The sequence below is a fragment of the Durio zibethinus genome, chromosome 1, assembly GCF_047325235.1.
Source record: "Durio zibethinus cultivar Kanyao isolate XHJ-2024 chromosome 1, ASM4732523v1, whole genome shotgun sequence".
Classification (NCBI taxonomy): domain Eukaryota; kingdom Viridiplantae; phylum Streptophyta; class Magnoliopsida; order Malvales; family Malvaceae; genus Durio; species Durio zibethinus.
The window spans coordinates 9133358-9157433 of NC_143162.1; the positions used below are offsets into that span (position 1 = coordinate 9133358).

General features: G+C 27.7%; 1 protein-coding gene across 1 annotated transcript; it reads right to left on the minus strand.

Annotated features, from left to right (window-relative positions):
- Positions 1–180: 180 nt before the first annotated feature.
- Positions 181–3810, minus strand: LOC111312042 (putative envelope ADP,ATP carrier protein, chloroplastic). Its single transcript, XM_022911983.2, has 10 exons — positions 3358–3810; positions 3035–3091; positions 2809–2871; positions 2642–2698; positions 2451–2534; positions 2080–2148; positions 1889–2001; positions 1632–1801; positions 1211–1289; positions 181–674 (listed from the first exon to the last, which is right to left on the minus strand). Exons 1-10 carry the CDS (start codon positions 3694–3696, stop codon positions 551–553), a joined length of 1155 nt encoding a protein of 384 aa, XP_022767718.1. The 5' UTR covers positions 3697–3810; the 3' UTR covers positions 181–550.
- Positions 3811–24076: the final 20266 nt, after the last annotated feature.

The window sequence follows — 24076 nt, forward strand, 5'->3', positions numbered from 1 at the left end:
TTTGACGAAAACAAAGTTTAAATATTTAATCATTAATTTTTTGTAAGCATCAAATCATTAAAAGCAACATATTTCATAAATCAAAATACAAATTATCCCCTTACAATATTAATGAAGTTCTACTACCCCTGTAAAAGTAAAATATGGCATGAAAAATCATTCAAATTCGAAAGACGAAACTCAAAAAGAACTTGCACAAATAATTGTCATACAATAATACAGCCCCAGTTCAACAAATAACTGGCAGCTCAAGAACGTTCATGTAAGATAGTACATGGTTACTTGGTAATGCAAGTTTCCTACCATAATGGCGAAACTTAAATTGCAGTTCCACCTAAAATTGAAAAAAACTAGCCTGACTACCGCAACGTTGGCTAAATAGGAACCATCCAAGCACATATATTAGCTGGCACCTTTCGATTCTCACATATCATAAAGATAATCTTAGTGAACCGTAAATCTCACAAATAATGGGTACTTCTAGCTGAACATAAGCTCTGGAAGAAAAAATGGACAGTAAACAAACAGTAAAAATGCTATGACTTGCAAATTAGGATTGTTCAACATTCGTTTCCTGCTTTTCTTTCTGGCGATTTTTGTCTACAATTTTCTGAAACTCTTTTTCACTAGCCGCAATTAGACGTTTGACAATGTCAAAGGTGGTAAGCCTAATGCTGCAGTTGAAATGAGTAACAAATGTCTCAGATCAGTGAAACTGGAAATTCATGACAAATTGATCCAATGATGCAGGAAGAATCTTTAGCACCCACTAAATAGACAATTGCATGACCAAATATACAGTGATCTATCAGCAATGATGATGACACTGAATATAGAAATCACTGAAACCACCTAACCCATAGCGAGAAATATATTTTAAGAATGGTGGGAAAGGAGAGTTACAAAATTACCAAAGGATGGTTGCGACTCCATGGGAACTGGGATATCTAAATATGTGATATGTTAGCTACTTTGGTTCTATCCCTACATAGATCTTAGAGAACTAAGTCGACATGCAAAACCTTGCAAGATCTCGAACAAGGCATTATCAGCATTAGAAATTGACTGAATGATATGACTAAGGCCTAAAGATATTCTGGCTCTAAACCAAACATTGAATATGGCCCATACATCATCTTGTTCCAAACCAAACAGTACTTTCAAGGAATAAATTAAAAAAAAAAAAAAAAGGAAAGGAATGGAACTCAACCTGCTATTTGGTAGGTTTTTCAATGCATTGGGAACAAAACCTCTGTACAAGCCAATAACTCCATCGCGTTCAATAATACCTACACAAGCAAGAATATATTGTTGTTACTGAAACCATCAAGTCTCAAGTTTTTATTTTTCCATGAACAAGTGTTAGAACATAACAAATGATAAAAAAATAAAGGAAACTTTAATTTGATGGTGAAATACCGAAAAGTGTGGACTATAATAAATACTGACGGTTGGAACATAATGCGAAGTGAAATTCTAACATACCCAAGTCAATGCAGTTCTATCTTGCACTCAGGGAGAAAAAGCATGCAAGACTATGGTCATAAATGCCAAATGCTGATGTGATTTTTGTACATTTTATTTTGACTTTGTTATCAGTCATGGCAATATAAGTAGTCACATTAACTTACCTGGAATGGCTTCCAGAACTGATTTGTACGGTGTGCCCCTCATTTGCATTTGTCTTCTTACTGTGTCTAAAGGATAGCAGGTGATAGTAGCTGCAGTAGCTGACACTACAGCTGTCAGTAGAGATGCTTGAGTCTTTTGGCGATATTTTTCTGGCAAAGCCCTCTTCACACTGTTATCAGCATAAGAATTTGTACAGCAGATTTAAGTTTGAGCTCTCATATGATATATTACAAATAGCAGTGTCATTTGGACTCACAGGTCAAATATGCAAAAGTTCACAGCAATATATGGAGCTATGCCAATGAGAGAAGGTCCAAGACCATAATAAAAGGAAGCAAAACCTTCCTCTCGCAACATGGTCAATGCAACCTAGAAGCAGCACATTAAGGTTCATCTTCCAATAAAATGGTCATCTTCATGTGGTAACGATGAGAGAGTTAAGCATACCTCAGATATTGTCCGATACCCTGGTTCAACAGCTAAACGTAGTCTGAGGACATCTAACGGATATGTTATCTACATAAAAACGACCAGAAAAGTGAAAGATTGAAATTTGTAAAACACACTGAGCAATCAATAAGAAAAAACAGGATTCAAGAGACAGAAACGACAAAATCCAAAAACCAAAGTTAACTGGTCATAGACAAATTTAAAATGCAGAAAAAGTTTCTCCCTAAAATGCAAAAGACACTTTCTTTCTTTTTTTTTCATTTAATAGATTAAATAATATAGTCAATAATCAAACCTCAGGAAGAAGCATAACAGGAAGAACCCTACAAAACAAAAATATAAAAAGGCTCAATCGCTATATCACTTACAAAAGTAGATGTCATGCCAGCACAAGCTCCAGCAGCAAGTCTCCCAATAACAGAAAGCTCACCATCTTTTCCCGTGAAAAGTTTCTAGAATTCAATAGGAAATGGGAATCAAACGACTAATTCCGTGATTCCATCTAAGGACATAGAGTAAGAACAATGCCAAGATTCAGTTATACATATTCATTTATTACCTTATAAGTTTCATAAGCAAAAAGCTGGATAGCACTGTACGGTACAACCCTTATAACCTGAACCATTTAGTAACAAATCTTTATCAATAGCAGCTCAATAAATCATTGCAATTACTTACTCGAAACATATTCTGAAATAATGATTGGAAGTAAAAATTGCAATGAACCTGAGGAAGGTTGCCCTTCCAGTATCCTTTAATTCCTTCGTCCTTCCCAATCAATACAATTGCCTGCAATTTATTCCCAAATAATCACCAACATTTCAAATATAAAAATTTCAAACAACTACTTGCATCTGCTAAAATTCAATAAACATATATTATAAATTCCAAAAAAAAAAAACAGAAGAGTAAAGACACAGCTAAGAACAAGAGAAATAAACCAAAAACATACCTCGATAAAACCAATAGACTTTTTTGCACTCTCTTGCCCAGCTCTCAAACCATGAGTCTGTAAAAAATATCATTTTGAAACAACAAAGAATGAATTATGGCAAATTCATACAATTCTCAATTCAATAAAACTATCAAATTTTCAACCAAAATAAAATTGATATTCTTAATCTACACTGTTATTAAGTGATAATTAACTAACTAACCGATGAATATATTCTTTAACATAACTAAACGAACAACTACGCGCGGCAAAAACGTGGTAGGTAACGTCTTTATAGTTCTAATTTAAGTCAAAATGGAATCGAAAGGCCAATAATGAACCTGCATAAGAAGCTTAATACGGTCGAGCGGAGCAGTGACAGTTTTAGCAGCGGCTCCAGCAATGGCGCCAGCCGCGAAAATGGCAGCGTCTCTGGGGACGTAAGCTAGAGCAGCCAAAGGATGGTTGAGGAGCTGAGCTGGAGTGGGCGCGAAATCTCGTTGCTGTTCTCTCTTCTCTGCCATCGAAAGACAGGCGAAATTACAAGCACTGCCACAGCCGTTGTTGAAATTGTCAGTGAGCCGGGCGTTTGCGTAGAGAGGGGCATCACTCTTCGTCGTTTCGAAAGGGGCGAGGCCCGGGATGGTTTGGAGGCGTAAAATGGCCTTGTCTTCTCTCATAGTGGATTGGGATTGGTCGGGAATTTTGGGAGCTGTTTAAGGGTAGAGAAGAGATAAGGCAGCAGAGAGGCCAGTTGCAGAGAAAGGGGAGTGGGGAGCGCAAAATGCAGAAGTCTGAAAACTTCCCATTTTGTAATGCCCCTCGAATCTCTTCTGATCCGATGCGCGCGAGTCTATGGATAGATTTTTGAACTCAAACTCTGATTGGTGAATAGTGGTGGTAGTTTGTTGATATTTTGTGCTGGATACGGGGACGCATAACGTTTTAGTAGTACTATTTCAATTATGACGTGCCCAACACTCTGCTCTGCCGGGCATTTTTGTAGTCTTATAATTATTAGTCTTATAATGTTTTAGTGGTACTATAAGTTTTAAATTTTTTAGTCTTATAATAAAGTTGGTAAATAATAATTATTAAATTATATAACTAAATTTTAATTATTAATTAAATTTTAAAATAAAGATTGATAAAATTTATTTATCAAGTAATGAGATTGTAAAATAAAATTTATGAAATTTTATATCATATAAATAATATTCACTTTATGTAATAGTTTTTTATTTTTCACTTTATTACATTTTATAAAATTACTTAAAAATAAAAATAATAATTAAAAATATTATTTTTAAAAAATTATAATGTAATTGGTATATTCAAAAATTGCTAAAAAATATTATAAAAATAATTCTAAAGAATTAAAAAATATTAACATAAAATTCTTTCAAAGAAAAAAAATTAACTTAAAAAAGAATTGATATTATAATTAAAAATAAAAAATTATTAACATAATCAAATGAGAAATAATAAAATTTATATCAATTTATTTAAAATGAGATAGAAATATCATAATACGTTAAAAAATGAGTTATGAAAATTTTAAAACATAATTGAATGTAAGAAAAAGTGTTAAAAAAATTATTTTAAAATAAATAATTAAGTTAATAATATAAAATTTAAATTGTAATTATCTTTTTATAAATATATAAGAAAATAGTTAAAAATACATTCAAGAATAAAAATTGATGTAAAAGAAATTATATTTAAAAAAATAAATTTTTGATTAATGTAAACATGTAAGAAAAATAATAAAATTTATATCATTTAGCGTAAAATATATTAGAAGTATCATAACACTTAAAAAAGAACTATGATAATTTTAAACTTAATGAAATGTAACAATAACTATAAAAAATATTATCGTAATATAAATAATTAAGATAGCATCGTAAAATTTTAATTAATTATTATTTTGATAAATAAATAAAAAATATCTAATAAATAAAAACATATATAGATAACATGAATAACTGGGAGGAAACGTAATATTCACATCAATTAGCGTAAAATGGGTAGAAAATGTCATAACACAATAACAAATAACTATAACAATTCTAAATATATTAGAAGTAAGAAAAAACATAAAATATATTATTATAAGGTAAATAATTATGATGGCAATATAAATTTTTAATTAATTATTATTTTTGTATATATATAAATAAAATAGCTATAAATTAAAAAAAATTGATAGCATTAACAAGTGTGAAAAACATAAAATTAGTGTCATTTAGTATAAAATAGGTAAAAAGTATTGTAACACACTAAAAAAAGTTATTAGAATTTTAAACATAATAGAAAGTAAAAACAACCATAAGAAAATATTATCATAATATAAATAATTATGTTGACAATATAAAATTTTAACTAATTATTATTTTTTTAAATATATAAAGAAAATAAATAAAAATTGAAAAACAGATAGATAATGTAAAATAAATATCATTTAATGTAAAATTGAAAAAAGTGTCATAACATATTAAAAAAAAAGCTTATTATAATTTTAAACATAATTAAAGGTAAGAACAATTATAAAAATAAATTATTATAACGTAAATAATTAAGTTGTCAATATAAAATTTTTTAATTAATTATTTTTTAAACATATAAGAAAATTAGTTAAAAATTAAAAAATATATTGGTAATATAAATACGTGAGAAAAAAGATAAAATTAGTATCATCTAACGTAATTTTGATATAAAATGTTGTAATATGCTAAATAGTATTATAATAATTTTAAACGTAATGAAAAGTAAAATAACCATAATAATATATTATTGTAATGTAAATAATTATATTGATAATATAAACTTTTAATTAATTATTGTTTTGCAAATATATAAAAAATATATAAAAATTAAAAAATAAATAGATAAAGTAAATAAGTGAGCGTAAACATAAAATTAATATTATTGGGCCTAAAATATGCAAAAAGTGTTGTAACATATTAAAAAATAATTATGATAATTTTAAACGTAATAAAAAAATAAGTAACTATAAAAAGATATTATTGTAAAAAAATAATTATGTTGACAACTTTAAATTTTAATTAATTATTATTTCTGTAGATATATAAGAAAAATAGCTAAAAATAAAAAATAAATTGATAAGGTAAACAAGTGAGAAACATAAAATTAATATCATTTGATGTGAAATGGGTAAAAAGTATTCTAAAATACTAATAAAGAGTTATGAAAATTATAAACGTAATGGAAGGTAAGAACAACTGTAATAATATATTATTGTAACATAAATAATTATGTTGGTAATTTAAAGTTTTAGCTAATTATTATTTTTTAAATATATAAAGAATATAACTAAAAATTGAAAACAAATATGTAACGTAAAATGGTGAAAAAAAAACATAAAATTAGTATACTTTAGCATAAAAAGAGTAAAAAAATATCATAACATATTAAGAAAAAGTAATGACAATTCTAAATATAATTAAAGATAAGAATAATCATAAAAAAAAATTTCTTGTAACGTAAATGATTAAGTTACCAATGTAAAATTTTAATTATTTATTTTTTGTAAATATATAAGAAACATAGCTGAAAAACTAGAAAACAAATTAATAATATAAACAAGTGAGAAAAAACGTAAAATTAGTATCATTTGACTTAAAATAGGTATGAATTATGGTAATATGCTAAAAAAAGTTATGACAATTCTAAACGTAATAAAAATTAAAAACAATTATAATAACATATTATTATAATATAAATAATTATACTAGTAAAATAAAATTTTAATTAATTATTATTTTATAAATATCTAAAAATGATAATAAGAAATTAAAAAATAAAATTAGTAACATAAACAAGTGAGAACAAATGTAAATTAGTACCATTTAGTGTAAAATGGATAAAAAGTATTATAATATATTAAGAAAGAGTTATGACAATTATAAACATAATGAAAAGTAAAAATTATCATAAAAAATATTATTTTAAAAGTAGTAATTATGTTGACAATGTAAAATTTTAATTATTTATTATTGCTGTAAATATAAAAAAAATTAACTAAAATTAAAAAACAAATATATAACATAAACAAGTGATAAATAACATAAAATTAGTATCATTTGAAAAAAATAAGTTAGAGAAAAGCGATAAAATTTTAAACATCATGAAAGGTAAGAACAATAGTAAAAATATATTATTATAATGTAAATAATTATGATGATAATATAAAGTTTTAATTAATTATTGTTATTGTGTGTGCGTGTGTGTGTGTGTATATATATATATATATATATATATATATATATATATAAGAAAAATAGTTAGAAATTAAAAAAATTTGATGATGTAAATAAGTGAGAAGAAACATAAACATTGGCATAAGGTTTAAAGAACCTAGCCCACTAAAAAATTTTGAATTTTGTTATATATATATGTTATTTTCATAATAATTTTGAAAATTTTTTTATAAAAAAACTAGTTTGACCCCCTCAAACTTAAATTTATTCTGTTGATATATATTATTTTTTAATTTATATATTTATATTGGATATATAGTTACAAAAATTATTTGTATCTAAATATTACAACTTTTAATTTAAAAAATTTATAATTCTTTAACTTTTATTTACTTATTATAAATAATTTTCAATTTAAAATGAATAATAAATTTGTCAACACTATATTTTCACAAATATGAAAATTTAAGTTTAATAAATATGCAAGTATTATAATAACTAAAACTAATTTGACAAATATCCAATAGTGATTCATTTTTTCAATCAATTTTTTACTATATTCTGCATGCTTATTTTCTTTGAAAATTGTTACATGTTAAAACAATTAATATGATTGGTTTAAATACATTTTTATTTTTCATAATGTAAAATATACTATGTAAAAAATTAGAATGTTTTAAGTTATGTATCAAAGTCTTTACTTTATTTTTAAAATTTAATTTATTTAAAAAAAAATTTTGGTGAGTTTTTCATTTTAAAACTTTAAATATTTAATATGATAAAATAATATATTAATATTGTAAAAAAATTATAATGATTTTATTTTTATAAAGAATATTGTTAGTGATTTATAATTAGAAAATTGTGAGATCAATTATTTAATATATTCATTTTGTTCTATATATATATATATATATATATATATATACACACACACATATACATATATATATATACACACACACATATACATATTAGTATACTTATTTTGTTATTATATGTTTGCATTTTTTTTTATTATTAATAGATTTGATATATTTTGAAAAAAATTATAAAATATTACTTTGGCCCCCTCAAAATTAAAGGTCAAGATCCGTCATTGAATGTAAAATTAGTATCATTTGACGTAAAATGAGTAAGAAGTACCATAACACACTAAGAAAAACCTATGATAATTTAAAACATAATTGATAATAAAAATAATAGTAAAGAGATATTATTATAACATAAATATTTAAGTAGACTATTTTTTTTTTTTGATAAAAAGACACCAAAATTTGCAATCAAAGTATCTATAAAAAAAAAGGCGTACAAATAAAATGGTACAATGGTAACTTTCTTGTTTATGATACATGTTAATAAATTTCTAATACTAGAAAGAAAAATCATACCAATAAAATTGTAAAATATATAACATAAATAACTAAAAAAATAATCTTAAGATTAAAAAGATAACATAAAATAATTGATAGTTTAAAACTAAAAAAATAAAAAAATTATTAAGATGAATACAAAAATTTGTATTAATTATTGTTGTAATATTGTTATTTGTTAAAAATGAAGAAATAACAAAAATATTATTTATTAAAATAATATATGACATAACTATAGTTGAATTTTTTTTAATGTTATTAATTTATAAGAATAGATGAAAACAAGTATAAAATGTGTAATTTGTAATTTTTTTATTTGTCAAATAAATAAAATAAATATAATTATTTTTATATGTTTTAATTGACCTGCCAATTTATCCTGCCATTTTTCATTATTTTTCTAATTTTTCAATTTCTAATAAGATATCATAATATCTCATTATCTTAAAATAAAATCGATAAACTGTAATTTTACTATAGACAAACCTGTTTTGTGCTTAAGGTAACATTTCTCACCTCATTTTTCAAATAAATAAATAAATAAAAGATTTCTACTACTATTATTTTATACCATAGGACGGAGCTACCTATAAGGTTGTGGGCAATTATCCCAACTCAAATTTTAAAATTTTATTAAAAATATTATTAAAATTTTGAAAATTAAAAAAAAAGTAGAACAATTGAAAAAATATAAAACTTTAAATGAATCTACCAATAAGACCATGTCTCGTTTATGAAAAAGTCACGAAAGATTTTTGAAAAACTACTAGTACTCTTTCTCACGAAGAACAAGAACTACAACGAAACATAAAGAAAATTAAAAACCATCATCCTGAGAATGCAATCAACTTAGCTGAGATATCCAATACTATCTTGGAGGCTTCTTATGGAATCTATGAACAACCTTGTTTGAAGCCAGAAAAAGAAAGTATGGAAACTGACTCGGAAGAAGAGATACGTGAAAATGTGAGCAGTGATGATGCAAATATCATCAACATCACTCTAAGCAAAGAAGAGAAGGCTCGAATCAGGAAAAAGTGGGCAAAAACACTAATCATCAAAGTTTTTGGGAGAAATATGGGTTTTCAATTCTTAATCTTCAAGTTAAATCAACTATGGAAAACCCAAGGTAAGTTCTTTGCCAAAGATCTTGGTAGTGATTATTTTTAAATCAAATTTTAGAACCTGGAGGATTATGATTATGTTCTCAAATGAGGACCATGGTTTATGGGATCCTATTTTCTTATAATAAGGAAATGGTCACCAAACTTTAAAGCCTTTGAAGCTTCTTTCTCATCAGTGGCAATGTGGGCTAGGATTCCTGAATTACCCATTGAATATTATGACACTAAGATCCTAGTAAGATAGGGAAGCATACTGGAGTACTGTTGAGGGTTGACAGTCACACCCTCTCTGAAGAGAGATGAAAATTTGAAAGACAGTATGTCCGGGTTAATTTGGATAAACTCTTGAAAGGTTTGTCATTGTTCAAGGTAAGAAGTAAGCCATAATTTACGAAGGGATCGGGATGCTTTGTTTCAAGTGTGGAAAAATTAGGCACAAAAAAGGAGTTTTGCCTTGAAACAACAATAATTGCTGAAGAAACTCATCAGGAACGAAAAGATGAAGCCATGCACAAAACACAAAATTTGAATCAAAGAAAGGAAGAAGAAAAACCAGATGGTTATGGACCATGGATGTTGGTCCAAAGGAAAAAAGACAAGACAGAAACAAAAAGCTGGTAACAAGAAACAAGTAAACATTCTACCACCGCAGGTAAAGAGGCAGATCTGGAAGGAAGAGCACAAGACACTCCCATCAAAAAATCTGATATAGGGAAAGAATCACCTTGGACGGATACGAGGTTCAAAAGAAACGTCCCTGTCAACCTCGGACAAACAAACCGAAAAACAAAGAGGAAAAGCTCGTATGACCCAGGTAAAAAAAATCCTAACTGGCAAGTGAAAAAAGATATTACTGCTGACAAATAAAAAGATGTTAGCAAGGATAGCTCCACAAGCGAAAAGGAAAGTGGTACAGCTCATATTAAAGAAAGCAATGAAAGTTCAGGTAAGCACAGAGACTTGGGAGTGGCCTAAAAAACCTCGAGTTATAGTTATGTGTAAAATAGAAGTCCCATGCATAAGGACATGTAGGTAGACTAGACGGGCCTTTTGACGTCCAATCCCTAAGTACAAGTTATCGAGGGTAAAGATTAAAAAATCGCTCCTCAACAGCCCTCTCATTAACAGCCCCAGACTAAACCAAAAGCACTAGGAAAACCCAGATAACTCAACATGTCGACTCCATAGACCCAGCGTTGCTTTTAGAGGCCAGAGATCAGAGGCCTCAATTGCCAGCCAACGAATGAGGGTGTGTATGAACGGACGAGTGAAAAGAGAGAGGCTGCGATATGTGATTGCGCAGAAACTCCCCTCAAACAGCTTTAAGTTCAGCTTTGGCCTCTTTGGGTTTCAACCAAAACCCACTTCGACAAGCCCTCAACGAGACCAGAGTGAGGGAAAGCTCCACAAATCAGTTTCACCACGTAAGAGACGCTGCAAGATAAACAACTGTGGAATAGAGACCCTCCCAACCAGCAAACACAGTGAAGCTCTAGAACGTATCACCTCGCCTAATCAATCGCCCTCATGTTTTGGCTGTCCTACAACAAACAACTCATTTCCTCGAGCCGGTGGACCCCTCTAACATGTTGGGCCAGAAAGAATGCACAAATGAGCCCACCATGGATTGCAAAAATACCAGCAACCTTTTTCATTCGAGAACTCTAGAAATACATTGTAAGAGCACCCAAATCTCAGCAATGAAGATCATAGTGGACAGGTCAACACACAACTTCAAAATGTATAAAGTTCCTTGGTAGCACAAGGCATCAAGAACCTGTTACACAACATAGAGGTAATACCGAAGATGGAAAGAGATACAGCCCAAGAGTGGAACAAGAATCAGTTTACGAGGTTCCCAAATCCTCATTCTCTTATTAAACCTATGTCGATCATTGTTTGGAATTAATGAGGAGCTTGGCACCCTGATTTTATGAGAACGGCTACAGACTTGGCCAATTTCCATGAACCTTTAATCATAGTGATCACTGAAATGCGAGTTCGTGGGAGAGATATGCGACACATCATTGATCGATTGCATTTGATGCTTGGGAGGACATGGAGACAATTGGATACCAAGGAGGCATATGGATGCTGTGGGGGTTGGACATGATCACAATCCACGAAATCTGCCACACTGAGTAGGAAATTCATGCTTCTATCAAGGTAATTTTCTATAACTCTTCCTAGTTATTTTCAGCTATTTATGCTAGTCCTAAATTAAAAGAAAGAAATACTTTTGGAAAATCTTAAGTGTGTTACGTCCAAGCATGATTTGCCGTGGCTAGTAGCAGGCGACCTCAATGAAGTTGTAACTTTTTACGATAAGAGGTGAGGAGCACCTATGTCAATGGCTAGACGAAGAAAAGTTCATTTTTGTTTAAGCTATTGAAACCTTATCGACCTTGGATTTAAGGGACCCAAATACACATGGCCGAATATAAGGAACGTCCAACAGCTCATTTAAGAAAAAATAGATCATGTGCTGGCAAACCCTTCCTAGAAACTTCTGAATCCCAGTGCAATGATCTCACATCTACCTAAGGTTTGATCAGATCACTATTCGGTCCTTGTTTCTTTTAAAGCGAACCCTCCTTTATCTGAGGACAAACCATTTCACTTTAAAAAAATGTGGTTGGATCACCCTGACTTCTTGTGCGTGCTTAAACTGAGTTGGTCACAAATAAACATGGCCCTTACACAAATTGTTAAAGGCTTTACAGATTAGCTTAAGAGGTGGAATAGAGAGACGTTAGGAAATATCTTTCACAAAAAACAAAAGCTTTTGGCTAGATTAAGGGGTATTGAGAGAGCCTTGGATGTTAGACCAAACAACTTGTTTTTGAACCTTCATGCTTCTTTATTAAAAGAGTATCAAAAGGTCCTAAAAGATGATGTGATGCTATGGGCAATGAAATCCAGAGTCAACTGGATGATCGAAGGGCAAAGAAACACAAAATTCTTTCATGTTACAACTCTAGTAAAGCGGTACGAGGAGGCTGAGATCCGAGACGCATTCTGGAAGCTGAAAGCCTTCAAGGCTCTTGGCCCCGATGGCCTCTATCCTGGTTTCTTTCAACACTGCTAGGTGCATGTTAAGGATAAAGTTTGCGAGACTTTACTGGAAGTGTCCAACAAGAGCAAGCTGCAAGATCGAATGAATGACACTTTGATTACCCTCATTCTTAAAGGACAATCTCCCACCTTTGTTACACAATTCCAACCTATCAGTCTGTTCAATACCACCTACAAGATTGAGGCAAAAATCTTGGTTTAGAGAATGCGACCTATCCTGAGTAAACTTGTCTCCCCTTTGCAAGGTAGTTTTCTTCTTATAAGACATACAACGGATAGTAAGTTGATTGTGTAAGAAGTTCTACCACTATAAGAAAATGGAAGATTGGTGGTAGTTTTGTAGTGTCGTTTCACTTAAAAACATCGCTAGCTTCTGTGTTTTTATAAAATTTAAAGCATTTTTTGTCAAAATACCACTATATATTCAAATAGTAGCGTTTGTACTTATAAACACCACTAAAGATAAAAATTTTATCAACTAAAATATCTTAAATAATCCTTTCTAAAAAAATTAGAGTAATTATTAAAGGCGTTTTTGACAAAAAATACTTTGAATAATTTTCTAAAAAATGGATAGGGGATTATTGAAGGTGTTTTTGACAGATAACGCCTTGAATAATTCCTTCATAAAAAATAAAGACAATTATTGAAGGTATTTTCTAGTAGAAATGCCTTCAATAATTCTTTTAAAAAATTAGAGAAGATTATTGAAGGAATTTTTTGTCAAAAACACCTTCAATAAATCTCTTCATCAAAATTTAGAAAAATTATTGAAGGGGTATTTGGCTTGAAGCACATTGAATAATCACTTCTTAAATAATACTGTTCAACTCTAAAACCTGGAGGCACTCTGTTGGTTATAGCATATGATTGTTAACTATAAGGTCGTAAGCTTGATTTCTTCTTTTAGTGTTTTTTGAGTTTTTCAAGGAATTATTTGTAAGGGATTATTCTAAGTATTTTTGGCTAAAAATGCCTTTAATACTTCCCCTGAAACAATTGGAGGGGATTATTAAAGGCGTTTTTTTATCAGAAAACGCCTTAAATAATCCTTTACAAAAATTGAATGGGATTATTCAAAGCATTTTATGGTAAAAAAAACCTTCAATAATTCATACAAAAAATTTTAGAGAGATTATTGAAGGCGTTTTTGTTCAAAAACACCTTCAATTATCCCTCATAAAAATTTATTGATGAGACTATTGAATACGTTTTTGGCTAAAAATACCTTTAATAATCCTCTGAAAAAATTTGAAAGGGATTATTGAAGTTGTTTTTGACCAAAAATGCATTTAATAATTTCTCATAAAAATTTATTGAATGGATTATTGAAGGCATTTTCGGCCAAAAACGCTTTTAATAATCCATATAAAAAATTTTAGAAGAGATTATTGAAAGTATTTTTAGCCAGAAACGCCTTTAATAACCTCATTCAACATTTTGTAAGGGATTATTCAAGTTTTTTTTGGCTAAAAATGCCTTCAGTAATCCTATAAAAATATTTGGTTTAATTATATATGTGAGTCAGTTATAGGTTTATATCTAGAAAACATTTGAAGTTAGTTTTAGGTTTATGGCCATAAAATATTTGGTTTATATATGTGATCCTATGAATTACATTTTGGAATTTACATTACAAACATTATAGTATTTTAATAAATTGACTACACATTCAAATTTAAAATTGATAACATTGTCATATAAATATACTTTTTTCAAATAATCGCATTCAATACATGTGTATTCATATAAGCTGTCAATTGATATAAAATAAATATATACCAAGAATATTAAACCAATACCCTAATCTAGAAACTTAAATTATGCATTCAACATGGCATGTTAAAAACATTATAACAAATGAAATGCATATATTTACAGCCAACCAACAATCTCCAACCTCAAGGTTTATGAAACGATAATGCATACTCACATAACTCTTTACGGACTTCATCAAGTTCGCCTATCGTGAATATTTCTTTACTCTCACACTAAAAAAAAAAAATCAAAAGTAAATGTTAATAAACGATAACATAATTTAGCTTTTTTTTTTTTAAGATATAACGATTTTATGAAATTAATACTAACATTGAATGGTGTGGTCATAAAATTATATAAAATTATCTTTCTCATAAAACGAAGGACATAATATCCACATTTATTGCATTTTAGTTGACGAGGTCCCTGAAAAATAAATTTAGTAGATTTAAAAATATTTATCTAAACAAACTCAGTATAAAGGAATAAATTTTATATTTATCGGTAATGACACCTAATTTATATTTGCTTCCTTATCAAATGCAGATATTACCCTAAATTGAGAAGAAAAAAATTACTTAATATAAAAATAAAAGTAATTATGAAGAAACAGAAGATAATATAATAACATAAATACCTATTTATAAAATTTTTAATATTGGGTTAGGCATCACTGTTGGTTGAGCGAAATTAAATAAGTATGACGTAAAGAAATTGGTATCAATCACAAATAAGTTGTCAATGACGATTGTAAAATAATAAAAATGATATACTCGGATTAGGCATTATCTCATATTCGGGTAAGATTGTAATAATTATTTGTATGAATATAACTTATGCAGCATTATACGAGAGCAAATAATAATCATCTCATTTTTTCATGCATTCAATCACATGACGAGCACAAAAAATGACTGTGTCACTCTACTCACTAATGAAGTTTGGGTTAACCAATTTGAATTTATGAGTCATTTGTCTTGCCTTGACCTCTCTATATAGGAAGTTACATGAAAACAATTAATAATACTAGTTAGTAATATACCGTAACATAGATTAATATATATTGACTTTGCATATTTATATTTATGGGCTAACCTTATATAAGTAACAATATCAATAGCTGATATTTCATCCAAGTTACAAAATTCCTTAATCTCATCCTCACTAATGTAAGAAATTGATGGTTGATCAAACAACCCATCCTCGGACTTAATGGTAATGCAGTTGTCTCTGAATAAATGATCAAGTGAATAATTAGATAATTCATCAATGGTAGCTTGAGTAAGAGTCATACTTTGAGTCTCAACATCCTGCTACAATACATAAGAAAATATAAGTATTAAAATCAAATCAATAAATATAATAAACAAATAAATATTAAGTAAATAAACAAAATCACACTTTATAGTTGGTATCGAAGGTTGGGTTTCCTGTCTGACTTGCAACGAAAGCTTGTCCTAGGTGGATGATGCTATTCGACTGGTCTATAGGCATGCTAGGCTACATTGTTGCAAACATTGCTTCTAAAGCTATGAATCATTATTGTTGCTCATTCAAGCATTGCAATTGGTCATCAAGTCTTTGTTGTTGTTACTCAATGATTGCTTCATATTGTGCATTTATCATTTAAGGGGTTTTGGGTTGATTATTAAAAAACTTTGATGGCAACACAAATTTATGAACCCTTCAAACTCGACCATATCTTTCTTTCGTTCTTAATACTAAAGACAATGGATCTTCACCATAGTGGGTTGTCAGTTCACCAGATTTAACTTTAGTAGCGTAATTATCCTAAAAGACAATAATAAGTGGACCGTAACAACAAATCTATACAAGCTAGTATAAAGTCATGTACACAAGCACAAAGCTAATCATACATGATATAATGAGTAGTTATACATATAATCTTTTTAGCCATTTTTTTTGTTGCTTCATTTGTAAACGATCTATCCTTATATAAATGTCCTTGTTTCCACACATCTTTCTAAGAATTTCAGTGCCAAAGCTAGTTAATTCCTAATAAATTATCATAATATAAGAATCAGAATTTATTAAATGAATGTTCATAAATATTCAATTATGAGTATAAAACAAGTATGTGAATACTTACAAGCTCATACTTAACATTTGCATAACTTTTTCTTGGTGTCCGATGGTGATATACTTGTTTGCCCTAAATGTTTTTTTGTTGTTATTTGATTTTGTAGAAAAAAAATTACATAAATCACATATTAAGATATCAAACATATTACATAAAATCTTATAAATAATATTTTGTAATGGGTATGCTACCAAGAAATCTTTTATTAGCTGGTCCCAAACAAAAGTCATCTAATCGTCATAACTTATAACATCTGTTTATGACATAAGTGGAATAGCCAATACATCACTCTAATCAACGAGCAATAAAATATATTGGGTTATTAATATGCTTTTAAGGTCTTTGAATGCTTTCTCAACCAATTGTAACACAAAATTTTTACACTCAATTGGGACATCGAACTATTCTTAAAAAATTTAACACAATTAGTATGAACACATTGAATTTTAATTAAATGATTATTTAACAAATTTTATGAAATAGTTGAATAAACCATAATATTTAAATTAAACTACACAGAAACATTATACATGTAATGAAAGGTGCTTGGATGACTAGGGTGACGATGGAATGAATGAAAAAAATTATATTTTTATCTAGTAAGGAACAAAAAAAATGCCTATATTGAAGAATATAAATAATGCAAAAAATAAATAAAATAAGAATATACCAGTAAATAGAAAAGTGTGCGATGTTGAGTTGTTATAGGTCGACGATGATGAGAGAGATAAAGAAACCAAAAGGCAAGCTAAATGGGTTTAGGGGTTTTGGTTTGGTTATAATGTAGCTTTGAATCGTTCTCTATAATAGTAGTTTGGGATTCTAAAGTTCAAAATGAGAATGAATATAAAAAATGATTAGTAAAGGTGTTTTAAAAAAAAACGCCTTTAATAATACTCTCAAATTTTGACGAGAAGGTTATTGAAGGCATTTTTTACTAAAAATGTCTTCAATAATCCCCTATAAATTTTTAGAAAAGATTATTGAAGATATTTTCTGTAAAAAAATACCTTCAATAATTTTTTAAAAATTTTTATGGGATTATTAAAGATATTTTTAACTAAAAACGTCTTCAATAATTCATTTCAATTTTTTTAAAAAAATTATTAAAGGTATTTTTTTACAGAAAATACCTACAATAATCCCTTTCATTTTTATCAAGAGATTATTGAATGCGTTTTTTGCCAAAACTGTCTTCAATAATCCCATCCCATTTTTTTTTGGATTAGTTAAGATGTTTTTGTCTAGAAACATTTTGAATATTCCATTACAAAATATTTGAGGCATTTTTTTTGGTAAAATGTTTTCATTGATCATTTTGAATATTCATTCCCCTGTTTTGATTAAAAATACCTTGAATAATTTTTTTCAATAATCTCCTAATAAAAATGGAAGAGATTATTAAAGACGTTTTCTGCAAAAAATGCCTTCAATAATTTCTTTTAAAAAATTAAAGGGATTAACGTTTTTTATACGTCAAAATTTAAGGAGATTATTAAAGGCATTTTCTGTAAGAAATGCCTTTAATAATTTTATTTAAAAAAATGAAGGCAATTATTAATGACGTTTTCTGTAAAAAATACTTTTAATAATTTTTTTTTAAAAATTAAAAGGGAATATTAAAGCATTTTTACTAAAAAACGTCTTCAATAATCTTCTCATCAAAATTTAAAGGGATTATTGAAAGTATTTTTTGCCTGAAATACCTTTATTAATCCCCCTAAAAAATTGAAAAGGATTATTAATTGAAGGTTTTTTCAATCAAAAACACTTTGAATTATCTTATTCAATTTTTTGTAAAAGATTATTTAAGATATTTCTGGCATAAAACATCTTCAATAATCTTTATTAAAGGCGTGTTTTATTAGAAAATACATTGAATAATACCCTTATAGAAATTGGAATCAAACACCCCCTAAATAATTTTGTAATTTTTTAACAATCATACATGTAATTTTTTAAAACTCTCTCCAACTCAAAACATTAAAAGTTAGTGGCATTTGTTTATTGAAAATGCCTTTATTTGTCAGATTTTTGGGTGTTTGGCTTACAAACTCCACTAAAATTGTCCTTAAACTTAGTGTATCAAATCTTCTACTTCAAGTTTTAGCTTCATCAATCTACTATTTCTCTTTTCATACCAATTACAATTTACTTTTTCTTTCCTTCAGCTTTTACTATACAAGCTTTGTCTTTTGAAAGCCTATTTTTACTATACCTGTAGTTGAAGAAACTAATAAATCATTAAAGTATTCTAGGGAGATTCTTTGATTGATAGTCATAGTGTGCATAATCACTTTGTTATTCTGGTCTTCTGTAAGTATTGATCTTGTTATTATTTTTAGTTTAATACATAGTATAATTAAGTATTTGACATGTTCATTTTCATATAATTTATTTATATAATTTTGGTCTGATGATGTAGCAAGTACAAATGGATAAGAGTTAGATGCAAAAGTTAAGATAAGTCAAGAGTACCGAGATAGAGTAAAAAAATTTCTTAATTTTGCATTTGAGAATACAAAGTGATGATAATATGATATTATACCCATGTTTGAAGTTTGCTAATATCGAATAGCAAATGCGTGAAGTTATTTTGAAACATTTAATTTGTATTAAAATTATCTCGAGATATGTTAATTGATATTTTCATGGAGAATCTGTATTGTTAAGGTCGTCGATTAGAGTTCTTTCAACTTCAAAAGCTCCATAATACCAATATGATCCTATTAGACAATATGATATTGAATGCATATTACGAGATACTTTTAATATTAATAACCAATATTTTCATAATTCATCTCCCCAAAATGATGGATTTAATGAGCTAAATGTTGAAATGAATGAATTTGTTGAACATGAGATAACTGTAGGTGACCAACAATCTAGTAAAAAAGTATCAAAATTTTATAAGTTGCTTGAAGATATGAATTAAAAACTTTATGAGGGATCTAAACATTCAAAGTTATCTTTTTGTTTATGCCTTTTTTACTTGAAATGCTTATGTGGATGGATGGGAAAGTCTTTGACTTTATTATGGGAGTTTATAAAAAAAATGTTTTCTTTTGCAAAAATCTCTAAATCTTGTAAGGATTTAAAGAAAATGATCAAAGATTTGGGTTTTGGATATGAGAAAATTTATAGTTGTCCCAATGATTACATGTTGCATTAGGGTGATGGAAAAAAATTCTCATTGGGTGAAAAAAAATTTGATGAAAGATTGAATGAGGATGATGACGAGGTCAATATAAAAAAGAAGCCTGTAAAGATTTTATGATATTTTTCATTAATATCAAGACTTCAATGACTTTTTATGTATTCCAAAACTGCGAATTCTATAAGGCGGTATCGTGACAAGTAGATGGATGATGGATGATGGATGATGGATGATGGATGATGGATCATTAGGTTTTTGAACTTTACTTCTGATTCTCGAAATGTTATACTTGGACTAGCATCTGATAGATTCAACCAATTCAAAATGATAAGTATTTCTTATATCACTTGGTCAGTTGTATTGATTCTATACAGTTTGCCACCATCGATTACCATGAAGCAACAATCATTTATAAATTAATTTTTTATTTTTTACAGTTGATAACAATGGTCAACGGAGGACCAGAGATCGGACAACTTTGAAGGAATTATTTACACTACCTCCGAACAAGCATATTATAGTGTCTATAAACTCTGATAGATAATCAATTGATGAAATGTCTCAACTGTTGGCTAGATTTCTGGGCATGATTACCCGTAATGGAATGAAATTACCTATTCATTATGAAACATGGCTTAAAGTTCCAACAGAAGTTAAGGCCAATGCTTTAAAATTTTTTAAGGTATTAGTATAATTAATTACATATAAAAAATATTAATTATTTTAAATTTGATTTATTGATTAAAATTTTTTCTTTTGTATTATTACAGTCAAGATTTGTACTTGAAATACTAACTTCATTTGTGCTTAAGTCATTGGAAAAAAATGAAAAGACTATAAGCATAATTTGAAGAAAAAATATTTTGATCGAAATACTATTGTAAAGGCAACAATGAAAAATCTACCTCGTAATGTGATTAGGTGGCAATATGAATAATTAGTTATATTTTGATTCTTAAGAAAAGAAGAGATACTAATTTATAACTTTTAATATTAGTTTACAAAATAAAGGTGTTTTATGATTTAAGTTGGTAATATTTGTATTTCTACCATATATGCAATTATTTTTATAACAGAAAAGAGAACAAATTGGGATCAGTAATAGAAAGAAATAGAAATATAGCCACATAAGTAGATCAAAAAGTTTTACAAGAAAGCAAAAAAAAAGTAAGTTTATAATATTAAACTTATTCGAATGATTGAACTAGGTTTCTATTATTGATATATGTGTGTCGTAATTTGTAATTTATGTTTGTTTACAACTTTTTGTGTTGTTATAAGGTAAAAAAGTAAATTTACAATTATTGTTCTGTTTTAATAGTTTTGATAGTTTCAATACATGATATTAAATTTATCTAAATTATTAAACTTAGTTTTCACAGTTGACATGTATGAAAAAGTTATTGTTTACATCTATTTAGGACTTTTTGTGTCGTTAATAGGTAAAATACAAATTTTCTATTATTGTTCTATTTTAACAATTTGGATAGCTCCAATACATGATACTAAACTTTTTCAAATGATTGAACATGGTTTCCATAGTTGATATGTGTGAAAAAGTTATCATTTAAGTCTGTTTAAGACTTTTTATGTTGTTAAGAGGCAAACATGCAAATTTGTTGTTATTATTCTATCCTAACAGTTTACATAGCTTCAATATATGGTATTAAACTTGTTAGAATAATTGAACTTAGTTTTCACAGTTGAAATGTGTGAAAAAAGCTAACGTTAACATTTGTGTAAGACTTTTTATGTCATTAAAATGTAAAAGACAAATTTGATATTATTGTTCTATTTTAATAGTTTGGATAGCTTCAATACATAATATTAAACTTTTTCGAATGATTGAACTTGGTTTTCGCAATTGATATATGTGAAAAAGTTACTATTTACCTCTGTTTAAGATTTTTCTAGCTATTAAAAGGCAAAAATATAAATTTACTGTTATTGTTCTATTTTAACAGTTTGGATAGCTTCAATACATGATATTAAACTTTTTCGAATGTTGAACTTGATTTTCACAGTTGACATATGTAAAAAAGTTGTTGTTTACCTTAATTTAAGACTTTTTTTTGCTGTTAAAAGTCAAAAATACAAAGTTGTTATTATTGTTCTATTTTACAATTTAGATAGCTTCAATACATGATATTAAACTTGTCCAAATGATTGAATTTGGTGTCCATGATTGATTTGTGTAAAAGGCCAAAATGTTTTTATTGTTTACATTTGTTTAAGACTTTTGTGTTGTTAAATGACAAAAATATAATTTTACAGTTATATTTTTATTTTAACAATTTAGATAGATTAAATACATGATATTAAACTGATTTAAATTTTTAAACTTGATTAACAGACTTGATATGCATGAATAAGTTACGGTTGGTATGTATTTAACAATAGCATATGTTTTTATATTGGAGATTGATATAGGTAAAAAAATTAGACGTGTAGAACTTTTTTGATTAACCCACACAAAAAAAGATGAATCTTACGTGAATATTAAAACACAAAAAATTATAGTAATTTGTTACATATGTTTTATATAGAAAGTAAATATTTACTATTTTAAAAAAATTATGAATTAATCATTAAACTTGATAGTTTTATCTGATTAATTTACAGGAGAAAACGAAAAAAAATGACTGCTGAGATTAAAGTAGCATTTGATGGTTCTGTGAACATGCAAGAATTGAAAATTTGAATTTTCACAGAAGTTGCTGAAAAAAAAAGACATAGATGAGTCTGAGGCCTTGGATTGAGTCCAACACCATCTAGCTACTATGGACATAACTCTCAGCAATTTACATTATCAACAAGTCAATCTTCGTGAGACATTTTTATATTGAGAAAGGAGTTGCAAACTATGCAACAACGTTTCTAGCAAATGAAAGTAGAAAGAGAACATGAGCATGCTAAAATTGAAAAAGAATGTGCTAAAATGAACTAATAGCATGCAAAATTTCAGTAATTGCATAATCAATTCGATACTCTTATGAATTTTATGCAACAATTTCCAGAAACTACTATAGGTGATCCACTAACCCAAGTATTATATTTAGTAAATATTTTATATTTTTAATATAAAAAATAGCTTATTATTAAATGTTAAAACTTATATGATATTATTCAATAGGTTCTTGAGCACGCTAGTGACCAAAGTGAAAAAAAATTTTCATCAAATGACAATATTTCAAATCATATAGTCATCAATTTCATACATTTTAAATTTTTTGGTTAATGTACTAAAATAATTTGAATGTTATTGCATGTATTATTAAACTTTGTGTTACCTGCGTATTTGAACAAATTATGTATTTATAATATTCAGTGTATGAATTTAAGTTCATTTTTATTTCTTTTAACATTTTTATTTAATGATAATAATAAATATTAAAAAAAATTTAAAGTAAATTTCTTAATTTCGCGATGTTTGTGTTAAAAAAACGTCATTAAATTCAAAATTTAGTGGCATTTGTAGCATAAAATACCATTAAATTTAGCAGTATTTTTCTATACAAACACTACTAATTTAGTGGCATTTCTTTGATACAAATGCTGTTAATTTGACGGCAATTGTTCTTACAAATGTTGTTAAATAGAGCGACGTTTTACGATACAAACGTCACTAAATTAACAGCATTTTTTTGATACAAATGCCACTAAATTAGTGGCGATCATGCTTACAAACGTTGTTAAATTAGCGGCGTTTCTTATAAAATGTCGTTATTTTCCTTGACTCGTGTATAACCAACGTTCTTAGTGGCATTCTTGGCAAATGCGGCAAAATTTTAGTGGCATTTATAAATGCTGCTAAACCTTGAAAAAAATGCTACTAAAGACCTAAATCCTTGTAATATACACTTCTTGAAACAAAAAAAAAAAAAAGAAAAAGAAAACATAAGACAATGATTACGAAGCTTGATTTAGAGAAAGTGTACAACCGACTTGAATAGGGATTCATAAAAAAAATTCTTGGCTTTTTCAAATTCCCAGAAAGGTGGATCAACCTTATTATGAACTTCAATTCATGTTTTTGTGTTGTGTCTCGTGTCGTGTTTGACATGTGTAATGACACGACTTATTAAAATATGAACATAAGATGAATTATAAAATATATTTAAATCATAAACACAAACACGACATATTTAATATATGTGTTACACTTAATATGATATGATTAACATGTGTATAATTAATTTGTTTAAACACAATACAAATAAACACAAATAATATGAATATACACAAATAG

Coding starts and splice junctions, on each gene's coding strand:
- LOC111312042 (XM_022911983.2), bottom strand. CDS start 3,696: ATGAGAGAAGACAAGGCCATTTTACGCCTCCAAACCATCCCGGGCCTC. Junction 2,699..2,808: donor GGAAGGGCAACCTTCCTCAG/GTTCATTGCAAT, acceptor TAAATGGTTCAG/GTTATAAGGGTTGTACCGTA. Junction 2,002..2,079: donor GGTATCGGACAATATCTGAG/GTATGCTTAACT, acceptor TGCTGCTTCTAG/GTTGCATTGACCATGTTGCG.